General features: G+C 38.8%; 2 protein-coding genes and 1 long non-coding RNA gene across 3 annotated transcripts; 2 read left to right on the top strand and 1 right to left on the bottom strand.

The window, feature by feature from the left end:
- Positions 1-1,544: 1,544 nt before the first annotated feature.
- Positions 1,545-4,767, top strand: LOC103524574 (the record flags this gene model as incomplete). Its single annotated transcript, XM_008489600.1, is given in 5 exon segments — positions 1,545-1,594; positions 3,215-3,320; positions 3,543-3,718; positions 3,893-4,004; positions 4,472-4,767. Coding segments are annotated over 5 exon segments (740 nt in total), but the record flags the coding sequence as incomplete, so codon positions are not given.
- A 1,687-nt stretch (positions 4,768-6,454) lies between these two features.
- On the top strand, positions 6,455-9,814 carry LOC113465432. Its single transcript, XR_003390152.1, has 3 exons — positions 6,455-6,537; positions 8,370-9,198; positions 9,530-9,814. It is a non-coding gene; the product is annotated as an uncharacterized LOC113465432 (long non-coding RNA).
- Positions 9,815-10,825: 1,011 nt separating this feature from the next.
- Positions 10,826-20,735, bottom strand: LOC103524571 (WD repeat-containing protein 44-like). The gene is made up of 9 exons (XM_026819945.1): positions 20,267-20,735; positions 19,853-19,978; positions 18,683-18,784; positions 18,012-18,242; positions 17,476-17,691; positions 16,595-16,834; positions 15,319-15,752; positions 14,926-15,176; positions 10,826-11,651 (listed from the first exon to the last, which is right to left on the bottom strand). The coding sequence occupies exons 1-9, from the start codon at positions 20,618-20,620 to the stop codon at positions 11,158-11,160; spliced, it is 2,448 nt and encodes an 815-aa protein (XP_026675746.1). The 5' UTR covers positions 20,621-20,735; the 3' UTR covers positions 10,826-11,157.
- Positions 20,736-20,754: the final 19 nt, after the last annotated feature.

Raw genomic sequence — 20,754 nt, 5'->3', positions numbered from 1 at the left:
AGATTTTGGTCGCAATCGAATGAAACATCCTGTACATGGGTGGTTTTTAGGGTAAAAATGTATAAAACAGGGGTTTCTTTTTAATATCTTTGAACATTTTCTTTTCCCTACAAAAGAATGCTACGGACATTTTTCAATGGCGAGAGCGAAAATAAGAGGGAGAGAACGGTAAAGAGAGGGAGAAACACGAGAAAGAGATTACATCAGAACCATTACTCTTTTTCTCTTAAATGAAAGAAAAAAAAAAAAAAACAGACACACACACACACACACACGCGAGGAGCTGTTTTTCTGTTTTTTTAGAATCAAAGAAAAGTGGAGAGAAAGAGGGAGAAGGGAGCGAGAAAGAGAGACGACGTCAAACTTTCGTTCTTTTTGGGAAATAATAAGTAGGTATAGAAGTTCTGGGCTATTAGGGGTATCTCTATTAAATTAAGGAGCGCGGTAGTGCTCCACCCCACCAAGTCAAGAAAGTTTGACCGCGCTACTAGAGATATTATATGTGACAGGGAAAGTAGCCGTTTTCAGGTAGTTGTAGAGGGACAACTACAAATGACAGAAGAAAATGGATTGCGTGTGTGTGTTGGGGCATGAAAGTAGACCAAGCTTAAAAAAAAAAAATCCAAATTGGTTAAGACAAGCCGGAGATAATTGAATTTGAAAAACATCAAATTTTTACACATTTTCTGCTTCTTCTTTGACATTGACTGCTCTACAGCCTAAACTACTGGACCGATTTTGTTGGTTGATGGCTCATTCTTTTTCTTGTGAGTGGCAGATGTGCCTTTTCATATTTTCAAGGTCCTAAAAGGGCCCCTTTGGGCTTAAATTTGATAAAAGACTGATTTTATCATGTCGGTTTTTTTGTTGGTTGATGGCTCATTCTTTTTCTTGTGAGTGGCAGATGTGCCTTTTCATATTTTCAAGGTCCTAAAAGGGCCCCTTTGGGCTTGAATTTGATAAAAGACTGATTTTATCATGTCGGTTTTCAACTGATTTGATGATAGTTTTAAAAGTTGGTGAGGCCTTAGGACCAGTGCTACATGTGTAGGTATTGAAATCCCACAGGCTTTTGGATCCTGTGGGATCTCATGTGGGATTTGACCAATCCCGCAAGGTATTTTGCGGGATTTGCAAGTATTGTCCGTGCAATGCTGCAGTTCTAACACTGAAAGTATAACATAGGTACATAATGGGTAGAACACCCTACCCAACCCATAATATTACCAGTTTATCAAACGGTATACAAGGAAATTAAATACTGATTTGATGATAGTTTTAAAAGTTGGTGAGGCCTTAGGACCAGTGCTACATGTGTAGGTATTGAAATCCCACAGGCTTTTGGATCCCGTGGGATTTGACCAATTCCGCAAGGTATTTTGTGGGATTTGCAAGTATTGTCTGTGCAATGCTGCAGTTCTAACACTGAAAGTATAACATAGGTACATAATGGGTAGAACACCCTACCCAACCCATAATATTACCAGTTTATCAAACGGTATACAAGGAAATTAAATATATCAACATCTTTGTCATCCATTTAGGTGGTGCTGCAATAGGACAGACACAGCAGGCACAGTATGCAAACTATGCGGTAAGATTTGTTTATATCTCTCATATCATTCTACTGTTTTTATCCGAAATAGGTATAAATTCTGTTTTTATCATTTACCTATCTGTTATATTGTCTTATTTATTAGAACTCACTTTTGATGGTTTCACACTCAAGTATACGAGTATACCCGACAATCTTAGCAATGAAAAATGTTATTGAAAATCTCAGTTGTAAATTAAGCGCGGTAGTGCTCCACCCCACCAAGTCAAGAAAGTTTGACCGCGCTACTAGAGATATTATATGTGACAGGGAAAGTAGCTGTTTTCAGGTAGTTGTAGAGGGACAACTACAAATGACAGAAGAAAATGGATTGCGTGTGTGTGTTGGGGCATGAATGTAGACCAAGTTGAAAAAAAAAAAAAATCCAAATTGGTTAAGACAAGCCGGAGATAATTGAATTTGAAAAACATCAAATTTTTACACGTTTTCTGCTTCTTCTTTGACATTGACTGCTCTACAGCCTAAACTACTGGACCGATTTTGTTGGTTGATGGCTCATTCTTTTTCTTGTGAGTGGCAGATGTGCCTTTTCATATTTTCAAGGTCCTAAAAGGGCCCCTTTGGGCTTAAATTTGATAAAAGACTGATTTTATCATGTCGGTTTTTAACTGATTTGATGATAGTTTTAAAAGTTGGTGAGGCCTTAGGACCAGTGCTACATGTGTAGGTATTGAAATCCCACAGGCTTTTGGATCCCGTGGGATTTGACCAATTCCGCAAGGTATTTTGTGGGATTTGCAAGTATTGTCTGTGCAATGCTGCAGTTCTAACACTGAAAGTATAACATAGGTACATAATGGGTAGAACACCCTACCCAACCCATAATATTACCAGTTTATCAAACGGTATACAAGGAAATTAAATATATCAACATTATCAACTCTTTCAAGTCTGGGAAATTTCAAATTTATGTATTACAATGGCGAAACATTAAAACTGAACATAGACAATTGAGGACAGTGACAAAGGGCATAGGCATTTGGCCTATGTGAAGGAGGAGCACACAAATTATGAATTAAATAAATGGCGGGGTACAAAATTGATTTCTAATCTTTTTTGGGGTGGTATGCCATTTTTTTTTTTTTTTTTGGGGGGGGGGGGGCACTTTATTTGATTTATTTTTGGAGGAACTTGGCGGGGTCTTTTTTTATGCCAAGAAGTGGTATTTTTTGGGGGGAATCATTATTACTTAACATTGTGGAACTTACAGTTGTTTTGGAAAAGTAATCTTCTCCAAATTTGGTAATCTTAACTAATGAGATTTTGTTTTCTTGTTTCCCTGGTCCCTTCAGAGACGACTATGCATTGGATTAGTATAAAGAAACTCATGGGGAAAAAATATTATTCCTCACCAATGAAATGTGATAGACACTATGATGGCCTCCACTATTATGGATTCATAAAGAAATTTCACCCTCCAAATTTGAGTTAAAATTGGGGAAAAGCAATGGCCAATCAGTCTAGTTGGAGTGAATGTTTGTCCCGACAGACCTTCCCTCCCACAATTTGTTGGTGTTGGAATTTAATTTGATTCCTAGGGAGTATTTTTGGACGTCCGTATAATTTGCTTGTTGTCTCTTTCTCCCCTGTCATCATCAGTCACAGCAACAACAACAGCAGCAGACTGTAGACCGGAAACCCATTGTTGGTGGAACTCAATCCACTGAAGCCATGGATACTGATGGTAAAAAGCCAAAGCCAGAATGTAAGTAGTTTTTTTTTTATTATTATTTAATGAGGTAAGGTTATCTATCACCCCTAATCTCAGAAGAAAGGAGAGGCACTGGATAGAAGGTTTGACAGAGGAAGTCATTATTATGAAATTGAAGAGAGAAGTACAGGATAAGAGAAAAGCAGCTGTTTGAGAACAAACTTTACATTATTTTTTGAGATTAGTTTAAAATTGTAATTTCTTGTTATTCATCAGGGCAATTGAGGAAAATTGATCCAGAACTCAAGAGACTCCGTCAGAATGCTCGAGTCAAGAAAGTTGTCAAGCCCAAAACAGCCATCATGGTTCTACATGAAATGCACCCTGATATTGTTTACAAAATTGACGAAGTTGCTAGTAACAAGACAAGCATTTACCGGGTTCATTTTGAGGTGAGTTTTTGCAAGCCAAATATGTGCACCTATTAAACAGTCAAATGAGTTATTTTTAAAATTATGTGCTGGTTTGTCAATGAAAACTGAAATGTTCATCCTCCAATTGATGGATTTTTCCCTCTCTCTCGTTCACTCCTTTTATGTACTTAATTTCTCATCTTCACTTTTCAGTTGAACAAGAAAAACTATTCTGGAGAAGGCTTTTCCAAAAGTCAAGCTAAACAAAATGCCTGTGAAAATGCATTGAAAGCCCTGCTTCTTGAAAAAGTTGCCAAAGAACAAGGTAAGTCAGAGTTTGTTGAACAGGTTTTTTGAAGAGGCTTGATGGAGGGAACTGTGCTAAGGTGTTACCATTCCAAAAGTAAAAAGAGAGGAAGACAGCTGTTTCATAAACAAACTTCACCTGTGAAAGATAAAAGCCGAGGTGGGAATCAAACCCATGATCTAACACTCACAAAGTAGATGTGCTACTCTCCAAGCTAACTAGGCTGGCTTGAAAACTCTCAACAGTATGGTGTAACAGAAACCTCAAATTAATAAGTAGGTACATAGGTATTTGCTTTTGGGGATTTTTTTTTTGGCCACATCCACATTTGCACATCCCTTATGTTAAAGTCATGTGTCTGTTATGCTATTACTGTATTTTCACTAAATACATATTATAAAATAAAAGAATGAGAATACACCCATGTGTGAATCATGTCATTCATGTCACATCTAACGAACATCCTGCCATTGGATCATTTTCAGAGGCCGAAAAAAATGCAATGGAAACAGACGAAGATAAAAAGTTTCCTACTGATGACTTCCCCTGGGGAAAATTGGCCAGTTTTGCACTTCAAAAGCTGATGGACTCTTGCACCGAGAAAGCCAATGAAGTGCCACCATACCCTGTGCCCACCCCAACTACCATCGGACCCTATGGTGGTCATCAGACTTTCTCCCACCCCAACCATGTTTCCTTCAGCAATTACACAACGGGAGGATTTCAGACCTATCAACAGAGGGAAATCACCAGGGCAGGATTCCCGGATGCGAGGTCGTAAACCATGGCTGCTTCAACGTTATTTTTTGCGACCTTTTAGCGACATTTTAGGGGATTTAGGTACCGTTTTGGATGTTTTTGAGTGCGCCAATGTACTTTTTGGGTACTTTTACATCGGAATAGGACTCTATCTCGAAAAAAAATTGTCATTTGGTTGAGCTTCTATAATTTTCGCGGGCAGCCATTTTTTCGTGATGTGACGTCAGTTCATGCGAGTTCGGATACATGACGTCAGTTCAACGTACCTTTGAGTGACATTTTAGGGGATTTAGGGACCGTTTTGGATGTTTTTGAGTGTGCCAATGCATTTTTTGGGTACTTTTACATCGGAATAGGACTCTATCTCGAAAAAAAATTGTCATTTGGTTGAGCTTCTATAATTTTCGCGGGCAGCCATTTTTTCGTGATGACGTCAGTTCATGCGAGGTCGTAAACCATGGCTGTTTCAACGTTATTTTTTTGCGACATTTTAGGGGATTTAGGGACCGTTTTTGATGTTTTTGAGTGCGCCAATGCACTTTTTGGGTACTTTTTCATCGGAATAGGACTCTATCTCGAAAAAAATTGTCATTTTGTTGAGCCCCTATAATTTTCGCGGGCAGCCATTTTTTCGTGATGACGTCAGTTCATGTGTCAGTTCGTGATGACGTCAGTTCATGTGTAAACCATGGCTGTTTCAACGTTATTTTTTTGTGACCTTTTAGCGACATTTTAGGGGATTTAGGTACCGTTTTGGATGTTTTTGAGTGCGCCAATGTACTTTTTGGGTACTTTTACATCGGAATAGGACTCTATCTCGAAAAAAATTGTCATTTGGTTGAGCCCCTATAATTTTCGCGGGCAGCCATTTTTTTGTGATGACGTCAGTTCATGTGTCAGTTCGTGATGACGTCAGTTCATGTGTAAACCATGGCTGTTTCAACGTTATTTTTTTTGCGACCTTTTAGCGACATTTTAGGGGATTTAGGTACCGTTTTGGATGTTTTTGAGTGCGCCAATGTACTTTTTGGGTACTTTTACATCGGAATAGGACTCTATCTCGAAAAAAAATTGTCATTTGGTTGAGCTTCTATAATTTTCGCGGGCAGCCATTTTTTCGTGATGACTTCAGTTCATGCGAGGTCGTAAACCATGGCTGTTTCAACGTTATTTTTTTTGCGACCTTTTAGCGACATTTTAGGGGATTTAGGGACCGTTTTGGATGTTTTTGAGTGCGCCAATGCACTTTTTGGGTACTTTTACATCGGAATAGGACTCTATCTCGAAAAAAATTGTCATTTGGTTGTGCCCCATTCAGTGGTAAAAAAGAAATTATTAGGTACAGTCAATTTCTAAATCGAATGTCATCTTTTTCATTCATCAGACCAAAAGACCAACTCTTCCTCGCAAGAAGTTCCCTGAGAATCCCTTGGAATACAACCCTGTGGCTTTGTTCAATCAGACATGGCCCAACACTGAGCCTAGCTTTGACACTTCAATTGGAGCTGATGGAAAACCAGAGCACACTGCAGCTTTAACCTTGGAAGGATTCAGATTTTCTGCTATTGGTAAGTGGTTGTCCCCCCCCCCTTTTTGAGATGTTTGAGAGAGGGGACTTTAAATTGCTAAGGTCTTATCATCCCGAAAGCAAAGAGAGAAGAAAGACAGGATAGGAGAAAGGCAGCTGTGTAAGAACTGTTTGGAAACACGTTTGACACTTCAATTGGAGCTGATGGAAAACCAGAGCACACTGCAGCTTTAACCTTGGAAGGATTCAGATTTTCTGCTATTGGTAAGTTGTTGTCCCCCCCCTCCCCCTTGTTTTGAGATGTTTGAGAGAGGGAACTTTAAATTGCTAAGGTCTTATCATCCCGAAAGCAAAGAGAGAAGAAAGACAGGATAGGAGAAAGGCAGCTGTTCAATAAAGTGTGTAAGAACTGTTTGGAAACACATGAATCATTCCGTTTGACAAATGTCCTGTTTTCACTGTTTGTTCCTTTATTTTTCACACATTCTCTACTTTCATAATTGTAGTTAATGGATTACCTACAATTAGTGATGGGTCGTGGGTAAATAAAAATTGGGTATTTACCCGGGTATTTATCAACCCTCCGGATGGGTAAATACCCGGGTATTAAAAAAAAAGAAGAAAAATAAACAAAAAACATCGTCACTTGTTTTTTTTTTTAAATTTCTTGACAAATGTCCTGTTTTCACTGTTTGTTCCTTTATTTTTCACACATTCTCTACTTTCATAATTGTAGTTAATGGATTACCTACAATCCAAGTTATTTAGAACCAGAAACTGCTATGATTTGTGCCATATCAACATTATCAACTCTTTCAAGTCTGGGAAATTTCAAATTTATGTATTACAATGGCGAAACATTAAAACTGAACATAGACAATTGAGGACAGTGACAAAGGGCATAGGCATTTGGCCTTTTCTGTATTTCTCTTTAAATGCCGGGTTTTACCTGAAGGGGTGATACATAACATCCTAAGGTGGTTAGGACCAGCTACATGAAAGTTAACCAATTATGTTACCTACTATGATGAATTTCACTCGGAAATGATCAGAACTTACCAAAACTTACCCAATGATGTTACTATTTAATTTTTAATTTGGAAAGATTGGAACAAAACTTACCCAATGATGATATTATGGTATTTTTCACTCAGAAATGGTCAAAATTACCAAAACTTACCTAATGATGTTACTATGGCATTTTTCACTCGGAAATTATCGGAACTTACCAAATCTTACTCAATAATGTTACTATGGTATTTTTTCACTTAGAAACGACCCAAACTTACTAAAACTTACTCAAAGATATTGCTATGGTGTTTTTCACTCAGAAATAACCCAAACTCACCAAACCTTATCAAATGATGTTACTATGGCTATTGCCTTTTTACTTTGTTGCACTTTCCTCATATGTCATATTACGGATTATGGTAAGTTTCTGCAAAAAGTTATGAAATCCCCCCAAAAAATACCACTTTGTGGCATAAAAAAAGACTGTGCTAAGTTGTTCCTCCAAAAATAAATCAAGTGCCCCCCCCCCAAAAATGGCATCCCACCCCAAAAAAGATTAGAAATCAATTTTGTACCCTGCCTTTTCTTTACTTCATAATTTGTGTGCTCCTCCTTCAAGTAGTACCTACCTTTCTTTCCCCTCATTGCACTCCTCTACTTTTGCTTCACTGCATTGGCGGCGTGCAATGCTTTAAACATTAAATTGATGGCACACCGCCAATGCAGTGAAGCACAAGTAGAGGAGTGCAATGAGGGGAAAGAAAGGTAGGTACTATGTGAAGGAGGAGCGCACATTATCATCCCGAAAGCAAAGAGAGAAGAAAGACAGGATAGGAGAAAGGCAGCTGTTCAATAAAGTGTGTAAGAACTGTTTGGAAACACGTGAATCATTCCGTTTGACAAATGTCCTGTTTTCACTGCTTGTTCCTTTATTTTTCACACATTCTCTACTTTCATAATTGTAGTTAATGGATTACCTACAATCCAGGTTATTTAGAACCAGAAACTGCTATGATTTGTGCTATTATGAATGGAATTATTTATGAAGCACGTTTTCATTTTCCTTCTTTTCATTTATTTCACAGGAAAAAACAAGAAGGAGGTGAAAACCAATCTAACAAAGGCAGTCATTTCAACTTTAAAAGGAGTCAAATATCCCGATGGTTTCACTGCTCAGGTTATTCAAGCTTAAGTCATATTGTTGATGAACATCTTACTTTGCATTATATCCCCTAATCCCATTACCTTCACTTCAATATTAATCAATTAATCACTGATGGAGTTTTTTTTACTTTCTATTACTACAGTATAGCGAGCTATACTAGTTGATATATTTGAATGAACATATTTTAATTCATAATAAATTAAAATAAATAAACATATTATTTTTATTTAGCTTTATTAGCAAACCCATTTTTTCCCCCTTCTACTACTTCTCAACTTTTGATTTATTTCTGTGATATGTTTATCAGTGTGATGATGCTATCACATATAAACTTTATAAAATTGGTTATTAGACAAACACATTAAAACTTCGTCCCAACAAATAAAAGTTTTGACTATTTCGCAATTTATAGGTTGAACAATTGAAATTAAGATTTTGATCCTTTTTGTTTGAATTTTTATTGTGAAATGACTTTTTTTTTACTTTACAAAATGTTTTGTATGACCTTCCTATAGATACCTTTGTGTGTTTTTTTCCAAATAAAACATCTTTGTAATAATCTTCAAGTTTGTTCTGCTGTTTTTATTTTATCAATATTCTTTCCAATCAATAATATTTTTACAATTTATTACTCTTGTTCAGGATGTCCAGTAATTTTTTCTTCAATCTAGGGGGTTTTTTTTTTCTTCCAAAGGTTTGATAGAGGGAACTGTAACAACTGAGGTCTTTTTTGAAGAGGTTTTATAGAGGTAACTGAAACAGCTTTTGATGTCTTTATTGTTCTGAAATTTAAGAGAGGACAAATAAAACATCTTTGTAATAATCTTCAAGTTTGTTCTGCTGTTTTTATTTTATCAATATTCTTTCCAATCAATAATATTTTTACAATTCATTACTCTGGTTCAGGGTGTCCAGTAATTTTTTTCTTCAATCTAGGGGGATTTTTTTTTCTTCCAAAGGTTTGATACTCTTGTTCAGGATGTCCAGTAATTAAATTCAATCTAGGGTTTTTTTTTTCTTCCAAAGGTTGATAGAGGGAACTGTAACAACTGAGGTCTTTTTTGAAGAGGTTTTATAGAGGTAACTGTAACAGCTTTTGATGTCTTTATTGTTCTGAAATTTAAGAGACCTGGATAGGGCAAAGCTAGCTGTTCTGAAAATGAACCTCATATTTTAGGATTAAGTTCACCCTGGGCAGGAATCGAACCCGTAACCTAGAGCTTGCAACTGAGTTTGATTAATAAATAATAATTTTTAGTTACCTAAATATTGACTTAATTTCTTCCATTAGTCATGTTCGTAGAGGCTTAACTCTGTAAATAAAATGGCCACTCTGAGGTTCAGGTGTAGGGGATAACAGCCCCAAAAGATGTAATCAATAAAAAAATATATAAATAACGCTATGGTAACAATTTAAAATAATATTTTAGGTCTTCAAAAACAATCATCAAGAATAACGAGAGAAAAGCTATTGTCGAAAAAACTATTATAGACGTGGAAGTCAGGCTGTATTTTCGTAGTGGATGTCAAATTTCATTAGTCATTTACATATTTCAAATATGTTGTACACGGACGTGCGAAAAATTCGAGGCAGATTTACGAAAACATGTCTTTTAAATTTGAAGAACATGGTAGGGTTTATTGAAGACATATCAAAGGCATTGGGAAGCGTCTCGTAGAATCTACGAGCGACAGAAGGGCCGCTGCCTTCCTCACTCAAATGATATCCCTTGTTATTCAGCGGAGGAACTCGGCAGCGGTCATTGGAACCCTACTAGCTTCTTCAAATTTAGAAGAGATATCTTACGAAAATTAGTTAAAAATCTCTGAAACTAATGAAATAGTTTGCCAAATATTCACCAAATAGCCAAAATATTCACCTACCAGAAAAAAAAAAAATATTTCCGATCTAGAAGGGCCGCTGCCTTCCTCACTCAAATGATATCCCTTGTTATTCAGCGGGGGAACTCGGCAGCGGTCATTGGAACCCTACTAGCTTCTTCAAATTTAGAAAAGATATCTTACGAAAACTAGTTAAAAATCTCAGAAATTAATGACCCTTTAAGTTTCTCCAAATATACACCTACGAGGTTAAAACTTACTAACCTTAGTGGAACTTCCAGCTTCCCAGTCTATATAAATGTATCACAAAATGCAGGATAAATACCCAACTTTTCCTTCTGAAAGGAGCTGCCATATAAGTACCTAAAAGTTCAAACAACCTGTTGTATTTCGTACGAAGTCGTATTATGCTCATAAGATTCGTACGAGAGTTGAGGAACATAATAAATGCTTAAAATAACCTTCCAGCTTCCCAGTCTATATAAATGTATCACAAAATGCAGGATAAATACCCAACTTTTCCTTCTGAAAGGAGCTGCCATATAAGTAGCTAAAAGTTCAAACAACCTGTTGTATTTCGTACGAAGTCGTATTATGCTCATAGGATTCGTACGAGAGTTGAGGAACACAATAAATGCTTAAAATAATGAGAACTCATCGTATTTTATTTGAACAGATTTTCCTAAAATATAGATAAGTCTTTTTTAAGCTGAGCTGTACAAGTGTACACTATACAGCCTACAGCACTTTCAATTTATAACTGGACCGAGAGGATTTTTATCTTTCCAGAATTTCCAAGTTGAGTCTCCAAATAAAATACGATGATATATTCACTTGGCGGAATTTAGTACATTTGAGTATTGTGCTTAAGCTAAGGCAGACACAGGGAGGGAGCTATGCTTGGGTTTGGTTTTGTTCAGGAACACTCGGATGACACCATTGAAGTCTGCACTGACCAGTACATAGCCCGTACTCTCTGACTTGTCAGGTTCCATCTGAGCAATGATCAGCTCAGGACACGGTGCAAACACAGCGCAAGTCACGACAGCGTTATGTGCTTTAATACCTTCCCAGAAATCATTCCTATCCCTCCGTACAGATGAGAACTTGGCATAATCATGATGTGTCTTCCAGATGTAAATACATTGGTTCTCAGAGCCAGACACAATGTATTTGCCATCATGACTGAAGCTTGCTTTGATCTGACTACTCACGTTCACATAACCCTTGTACTTACAGGATAAGTTTAGATCTCTCAGATCATACAGTCGGATTCTACTATCATTAGAAGTGACAAGTATCTTATCTTCCCCAGGCATAGGTTCTATACCACTAATCTTCCTACCAGTAGCGTTCTTACCTCGAGTCGAGAACAAACTTTACATTATTTTTTGAGATTAGTTTAAAATTGTAATTTCTTGTTATTCATCAGGGCAATTGAGGAAAATTGATCCAGAACTCAAGAGACTCCGTCAGAATGCTCGAGTCAAGAAAGTTGTCAAGCCCAAAACAGCCATCATGGTTCTACATGAAATGCACCCTGATAACTCAAGAGACTCCGTCAGAATGCTCGAGTCAAGAAAGTTGTCAAGCCCAAAACAGCCATCATGGTTCTACATGAAATGCACCCTGACATTGTTTACAAAATTGACGAAGTTGCTAGTAACAAGACAAGCATTTACCGGGTTCATTTTGAGGTGAGTTTTCGCAAGCCAAATATGTGCACCTATTAAACAGTCAAATGAGTTATTTTTAAAATTATGTGCTGGTTTGTCTATGAAAACTGAAATGTTCATCCTCCAATTGATGGATTTTTTCTCTCTCTCCCTCTCTCTCTTTCACTCCTTTTATGTACTTAATTTCTCATCTTCACTTTTCAGTTGAACAAGAAAAACTATTCTGGAGAAGGCTTTTCCAAAAGTCAAGCTAAACAAAATGCCTGTGAAAATGCATTGAAAGCCCTGCTCCTTGAAAAAGTTGCCAAAGAACAAGGTAAGTAAGAGTTTGTTGAACTGGTTTTTTGAAGAGGCTTGATGGAGGAAACTGTGCTAAGGTGTTACCATTCCAAAAGTGAAAAGAGAGGAAGACAGCTGTTTCATAAACAAGCTTCACCTGTGAAAGATAAAAGCCACCTCAGGTGGGAATCAAACCCACGATCTAACACTTAAAAGGTAGATGTGCTATCCTCCAAGCTAACTAGGCTGGCTTGAAAACTCTCAACAGTATGGTGTAACAGAAGCACCCTGATATTGTTTACAAAATTGACGAAGTTGCTAGTAACAAGACAAGCATTTACCGGGTTCATTTTGAGGTGAGTTTTTGCAAGCCAAATATGTGCACCTATTAAACAGTCAAATGAGTTATTTTTAAAATTATGTGCTGGTTTGTCAATGAAAACTGAAATGTTCATCCTCCAATTGATGGATTTTTCCCTCTCTCTCGTGAATCTATCACTTCATTGATTTGGGAACAAGTCAGTCTTCCTTTCAAATATCTGAAACAATTAGGGATAGCATTAATTAAAATAATGCAAGTTCTTGAACTGAGGAAAAGTTCCCCCCCCCCCATTACAAATGGTTAATAGTTTGATGTATTTAGAGGGAGAGAAAATTGAATGTAGATTCTGTAACCTGCCTTAAGTGTAGTGGTTGACGCATATGTCTAGAAAGAGGAGGGCATGGGTTCAATCCCAGCTGAGACAAATTTTATAATTTATTTGAGACACCTAAATCTAACTAAAAGAAGCTTAATACTTACGCAGGAACAAGTTTGAGCTCATTCTCACAGATTGGGAGAACATGGGGTATATTTGGTTTGTTATCAATATTTCTAGCCAACATTGGTTTTGATTTATTAGCATGTTGAGTTATAAAATTGGTTTTATCATTCAAAACATTGTCAGCTCTATTTTTGTTCATGAAACATGGGGAGGGAGACTTCAAATCTTTCCAGCTGTCAGGGATAGGTGAGACCACACTGCTCACAGTACTGTTGATGTTGCTGTTCATATAATTGTTGTCAAAATAGCTGTTGCCACCAGCACTTTGCAATGAAATATTTTGTGCTATAGGGGGGGAGTCTGGGAGGTTTTCAATCAAATGAATTTGATGTTCTTCAAATAACCCAATTTGGTTATGTAAATCTTGAGATTCGTTTATCAATTCAGAATACTTGATTATTTGACCTTTATTCTTATTCATTAAACCGTCTAAGAGTTCTATTTTTCCTGACAAGATTTTCAACTTTGTCAATAAAGCATGGTTCCCTTGATAGTTTCCTTCGTATAATTTCAAAGCGACAGACAGCTGCTCACACTTGGCAAGCATTTCCTGACTCTTCTCTTCCAAGTATGCCATCTTGATGTAGCTCTGAAACATAGTAAAACAAGATTCAAGGATGCTGGAAAATACATCATGATAACACCTTTATTCGTTGTTGAGCTGGTATGGATAGGGACACTGTATTTTATTTATTTATTTTTTTTTTTTTCAATTCCAGGAAAATACTTCTTTTCGTTTGATTAGACTTCAAATGGGTTCTCAGTCTGTCAATCACTAAGTGGACTCCTGACATGCTTGTATAATTTAATATGATCCTACAATATCTGGCTGACATAGTCAACCAGCTATTGATCGATGAGCTAAATCTATGTTGTCAAGGCAGCGTGGATGGTTCAGTCAACACTGATTGACTATGTGTGGACACATCTTTAGACCACAGTGCTGGGTGACTGGGTGTACCTCAACACCAAGACTGGGATACCAGCCCGGGTATAGGGTATACATAGCTCAATAGTTGACCAACTCTGATAAACAGATAAAGACAACCAAGTTAACAAGGAGTTGGGAGGAAAATTGGTTTTTTTTGGAGGTGGCCCCTTATCTTCTCTTCCAAGTATGCCATCTTGATGTAGCTCTGAAACATAGTAAAACAAGATTCAAGGATGCTGGAAAATACATCATGATAACAACTTTATTCGTTGTTGAGCTGGTATGGATAGGGACACTGTATTTAATTTTTTTTTTTTTTTCAATTCCAGGAAAATACTAACTTTTCGTTTGATTAGACTTCAAATGGGTTCTCAGTCGGTCAATCACTAAATGGACTCCTGACATGCTTGTATGATTTAATATGATCCTACAATATCTGGCTGACATAGTCAACCAGCTATTGATCGATGAGCTAAATCTATGCTGTCAAGGCAGCGTGGATGGTTCAGTCAACATTGACCAGTACATAGCCCGTACTCTCTGACTTGTCAGGTTCCATCTGAGCAATGATCAGCTCAGGACACGGTGCAAACACAGCGCAAGTTACTACAGCGTTATGTGCTTTGATACCTTCCCAGAAATCATTCCTATCCCTCCGTACAGATGAGAACTTGGCATAATCATGATGTGTCTTCCAGATGTAAATACATTGGTTCTCAGAGCCAGACACAATGTATTTGCCATCATGACTGAAGCTTGCTTTGATCTGACTACTCACGTTCACATAACCCTTGTACTTACAGGACAAGTTTAGATCTCTCAGATCATACAGTCGGATCCTACTATCATTAGAAGTGACAAGTATCTTATCTTCCCCAGGCATAGGTTCTATACCACTAATCTTCCTACCGGTAGCGTTCTTACCTCGTGTGGATCTCACATGGATCTGAGTATGATACTTGAGCTGATCTGTCGTGTAGAAGATACACCGACCATCATACGATCCCACCACAGCGAACTTGCCATTCTCACAGAAGTTGGCCGCTGTTATCAGCTTGGTTTGTCCTTCCACTTCATTCCACACGGCCACCTTCTTGTCCGGTATGTTCCACAGGCGCAGCTTCCCATCCAGAGAACCACTGAGGAAGTACCTATCGTCCCGCGGATGAAAGCAGATGGCAGTGACAAAGTCAATGTGTTGGAAACAGCAGAGACATTCCTTCCTGGAGATATGCCACAGTCGGACTGTTTTATCCATGGAGGATGATAAGACGAAGTAGTTCTTACTCCAGGCGACATCCAAGCGGATGAAAGCAGATGGCAGTGACAAAGTCAATGTGTTGGAAACAGCAGAGACATTCCTTCCTGGAGATATGCCACAGTCGGACTGTCTTATCCATGGAGGATGATAAGACGAAGTAGTTCTTACTCCAGGCGACATCTAGTAGATCAGACGTGTGTCCTACGTATGTACAGAAGGGTTTCGGCATGAACGGATTCCTATCGTTGTGCGATGATTCATATCCTGCGTTGGGATCTTCTGAAGATTGTTGGGAGACTAAAGACTCCTGGGAGGGTGTAGGCGATACTTTCTCCGCATTGTATTTGGTTCGCATGTCTTGGAAATAGGAGTAAGCGGTGCGTACCACCCATATCCTAAGCACACGATCCTGCCCTGCAGTAGCGAGGAGTCTACCACACACAGAGAACTTCATACACCATACGGGACCGGTGTGCTCTCCATTCAATTCCTGAGGAAACAAAAACACATAAGTTAGAGTATGTAATGATACGAACTCAACAATGTTATTTTTATTTTATTTTATTATTTTTTTTTTAGGAGGTTTGACAGAGGGAACTGTAACTGCTAGGGTCTTATCGTCCCGAAATCGAAGAATTATTGAAAATAAGTATGGTATTTTCGATTAAAAAAAAAAAAACACAACTTGCTTTCATATGTATCAGGTAGTGTGCCCCCACAATCCGTAAGTGAACCCCTTAAACCTAAACCCTTTAAAACGGAATTTCAGTTCGTTTTTGACCCTCAGTTAAAGTGGTCGGAGCTCGCGTTTACAAGATAAACGGGACATATGTGTACAAGTGCGGTGCGTACCACCCATATCCTAAGCACACGATCCTGCCCTGCAGTAGCGAGGAGTCTACCACACACAGAGAACTTCATACACCATACAGGACCGGTGTGCTCTCCATTCAATTCCTGAGGAAACAAAAACAAATAAGTTGTATTTGTATGTAATGACACGGACTCATCAAAGTTCAATCAGTATAATTAAAAGGTACACCATTACAACTTACATATATTCCTGATTGAATAATACTAATTAAAATCTTGTTCTCATTTGTATCATGTAATGGGACGGAATTTGTAAAGGTTTGTCCAAAAATAGTCGGTCGACCGTTGACTATGTGTAAAATTGTACCGTCAACGTATACAGACGGAATTAATGTTGAAAAAGTCAGCGGTAAAGGACTCGTTAGCTACATGTCCTATGAACACCAACTTTTTTACTGCCATCAGGCGCTTTAACTATGGTTTACACATGTTGTATCTCGCCGGTAAACCCAATCTTACCTGTACATGCTGGAGTGACTCGAAATCGAACGGACCCTTGTGACTATTGGACGCTTTCAGTTTAATACCTTCTCCCTGTGGATTCACCTCGTCTACAATATCCATAACGTCCTCCTTATGCCGATGCGCTATGTTCTTGGCTTTGTCCATGGTTTTCTTCACAGTAGAACCGAGGAACCGCTTCAGTTGTGCCGTTTTCCTGCGCACGCGCCCCGAGTTTGTGTCCTGATAGTCTTCCGTCTGAAACGAGATATCAAGACATTTTTTTCAAAAGATGAGTGTTTCTCCGCCATTTTTATTACGTAGCGATGAAACAACTGCTACATTAGACGCTTGTGGTCTGTGTCGTAGCATGCCCATCCCGTAGTATGCCTCTCATCAGATGGGCGAGAAGAGACACAATACTTCCCATTTAGGTGCATAAAAAGTTCACTTTGAGGCTTAGGTGTAGGGACAAACAGCTCTCGAAAATAGGCTAAGCATATATGGATCTGGAAAAGGGAAAAAAAGGAACGCCATACTATTAAGCCTTGCTGCGACATGTCTCCTTGACGGGTCTTTCGACAGATCGTTTAGTGTGTACGAGCTACGAGATGATTGCGCAATCTAGGTCTAAACGAGTGAAATTTGCGTGAAATATTGCGTATACATTCATGGCAGTTACTACAGTCTGACTATTTCAATTTAAACTTAGTTTAACTCAGAAGATAAAGTGATCGGATTAGCTGATTTTACATTTTGGATTACGATTGTTTTGTTTACGAACCTACTTTGTTTACATCCACAGCCTCGAATGAGTGTATAGTATCAAGATATACTTTATTCATAAATTGTATGTATTGATAAAATAAATTATGAAAAATAAAGGTTTAAGGACTCACATCATCAGGGATGGACACGAACATCTTGCTATCCACAGACTCCTCGTCTGATTCCTTCTCCTTCTCCAGGGTTGGATTACTCACATACTCGGACGTCAATCTCATGATGTGCAAGGACAGAGGGTTGATACATTGGGGCAGTTTATCTTCGGCTATACTGAGGGGCACCCGCTCTCCCGTGTCCAAATTGAGGACGGTCACTTGCTCTAGGATTTCCTGGAATGGGGGGAATGAGGAATAGAATAGAATTCGTAGATTCGTATGTGCTTAACTATCCTTTGAGGCAGTTACCCCTACACCTAAGCCTCAGAGTTGGCTTCTTGTGTGTGGGGTTAGGCTGAATAGAATATACCTTGTTTATACGGCTTGAATGAGACTGAAAAGTCCCCTTTACCCCAGCAGTCTAAAACAACATAAAACAAAAACATATCATACAATGTTTGGCACGACACTCAATATAATTTGCGGCTTTGTCACAATAATAGTAACTGTAGTGCTTATTTATGTATGGGTAAAATATCGGCTCTTCCTCTTACCATATCAGACAGAGGTTTCCCGGAATCAGTCCTGGTTCGTACAAACATATTGAGGCTCTGCTGTAGAAGCCCAGTTTCATCCCCTGCCGATCGCCTTCTCTCCTTGGACGGGCGCGGACTCAGCCCCAATCTCAAGCCGAGTCCGGCCCTGGTGTTGATATTGTGAGTGCTAGAGGTGAGGGGGTAGGTGCTGCTTTGCCCCGAGAGTGTCTGGCCCTGGAGATGCTCAGGCTGAAATAATTAGAGAGCGGAATAAATAATAATAAAGAGCTACATACGTACTAGTAGTTCGCCAGCCTAGTTAAACTGTATTCGATTTTGTGACTTTTTTACAGTCAAACATGGCTGAACCAATGAGATTGCGAGATTCCGCTTTGTGGAGCAAGTGTGGACATGGTGTGGACGTCAAAAGCGGAATCTCATTGGTTCAGCCATGTTGACTATAAAAAAAGTCACATAATCAAATACGCTTTTAGCTTGAAGGGTGGCGCATCTGCTTTGTAAGAGCTAGGTCACGGGTTAGATTCTCGCCCGGGGCGGATTTTAGCCTAAACTGATAAGGTTCGTTCTCGGAACTGCTAACCTTTCTATCCTGTCTTCTTCGTTTTGGGGGCGATAAAACCTTAGCAGTTACCTACAATTTCCTCGATCAATGCATAAAAAAAACTTACGTGAAAAATGCGAGGAAGAGAGGACACATTATCCTGAGCTTTACTAGAGGAAGGTAGAGGATGAGTGTTCCTGTACATGAGGGCTTTCACTCTTTCTAAATCCTGCAACACAAGAATAAACGACACTGTAGAGTTACTAGGTGCTAAAAGTATGTTCCTGGTAGCTATACTTACATCATTAAAAAAGAAGAAAAAAAAATGTATACCTGGGAATATTGGTCAGAAAATTTCTACCACGGCTGGGATTCGAACTGAGGGCTTTCACTCTTTCTAAATCCTGCAACACAAGAATAAACGACACTGTAGAGTTACTAGGTGCTAAAAGTATGTTCCTGGTAGCTACCTACATCATTAAAAAAGAAGAAGAAGAAGAAGAAGAAAAAAAAAAAAAATGGTCAGAAAATTTCTACCACGGCTGGGATTCGAAAGCATCTACCAATTGAGTGTTAATCCTTTTAACCACTCGACCACCGCTTCGTTTTCGTAACTTGGTCTTCGCGTTTTCTTCCATCTTTTTTCCGTGTACTCTTATCGCGGCTGTTCTACTACCTAACCTCTTCTGGGATTTCAACACAGCACCAAGTAGTATCCGTATCCATCATAAAAAAGGAATTTTTAATTGTGTTAAGCATATTTAAGTAAGTGCTTGTCACAAATATCGTCCCCCGATTATTACACCTAGATAATTTTTATGACTTGATTTGAACCACCAACCTCCAGATTCAAAGTCGAACGCGTTAACCACTGCACCACTGAGGTACCTATCCATAATAAAGTAAGTCAAATTAAAGTTTCATCTGCTTACCTGAGGTTTTACTACGTATTGTCCTTTAATAGCTGATTTAATGTCTAGGGAATGTTCGAATTCTCGGGCTAGCATGTCGAAATTATTCACAGGGGTTGCTGAGTTCTCTTCACGTGATGCTACGGGCTGAAATCATACGACAGGGAATTCAGGCTGAGCTTAGAGATCACATTTTTAATTGTGTTAAGCATATTTAAGTAAGTGCTTGTCACAAATATCGTCCCCCGATTATTACACCTAGATAATTTTTATGACTTGACTTGAACCACCAACCTCCAGTTCCCAAAGTCCAACGCGTTAACAACTGCACCACTGAGGTACCTATCCATGATAAAGTAAGTCAAATTAAAGTTTCATCTACTTACCTGAGGTTTCACTACGTATTGTCCTTTAATAGCTGATTTAATGTCTAGGGAATGTTCGAATTCTCGGGCTAGCATGTCGAAATTATTCACAGGGGTTGCTGAGTTCTCTTCACGTGATGCTACGGGCTGAAATCATACGACAGGGAAACTTATTCAGGCTGAGCTTAGATATCACAGAATAGAATATAGGAAGTTAGACTATGGATTCTATGGAATTCGCTTTGTAGGGACTCAAAAAGTCTAGGAAAATTCAAGACTTCTTCGGGTTTTAAAGGTTGGGCTCTTTCGTATTATGAACAACAGTGATTAAGGTTGCCCTAGAGCCTGTTCCCATTTGTCGTTCGGGAGAAAAAAATCGGGTGAAACTCACAAGTGGGAACAGGCTCTTAGTTACTAAATAGTCTAGGTACGTACAATGTTTGAAAGAGGCAGCTCAGTAGGTTTAACTGGAGTGGCTACAGGGGGAGTAGCAGGTTCCTGTATGGAGCCAGGTTTCTGTGCAGAAGCAGGTGGCTCAGGTGGTACTTGTTTGGCGGTTGCTTCAACCTGCGGCGGCTGTGCAGGCTGCTGCTGTTTGGTTTTCTTTTTTCTCCTTGGAGGCGCCACGGGAGCTTGAACATTAGTGTGCTGTGTAGATGTAGGTGTATTATTGGAGGCTTTGGTGCTGGCTATCACATCAGGTTCCTGGAGGGAAGGCAACTTATCTTTCGTCGGAGAGGAGGTGGCACTAGGAGGAGCCGTGGAAGATTCAGACTTGTGTGGTGCCATAAGACGGACAAGATCACCGTGGCTGGCACTCTTTAGGGTACTGGTACTCCCGGAGTTCTCCTTGATTTGACTGGAGATACCACCTGAATGAGGAACAGTTGATCATTTTAGGCGTTTTTTTTTTTTTTTTTTTT

This window comes from Diaphorina citri, unplaced genomic scaffold (assembly GCF_000475195.1).
Source record: "Diaphorina citri unplaced genomic scaffold, Diaci psyllid genome assembly version 1.1 scaffold105, whole genome shotgun sequence".
NCBI classification, from domain to species: Eukaryota; Metazoa; Arthropoda; class Insecta; order Hemiptera; family Psyllidae; genus Diaphorina; species Diaphorina citri.
This window is presented reverse-complemented; position numbering and strand designations above follow the sequence as displayed.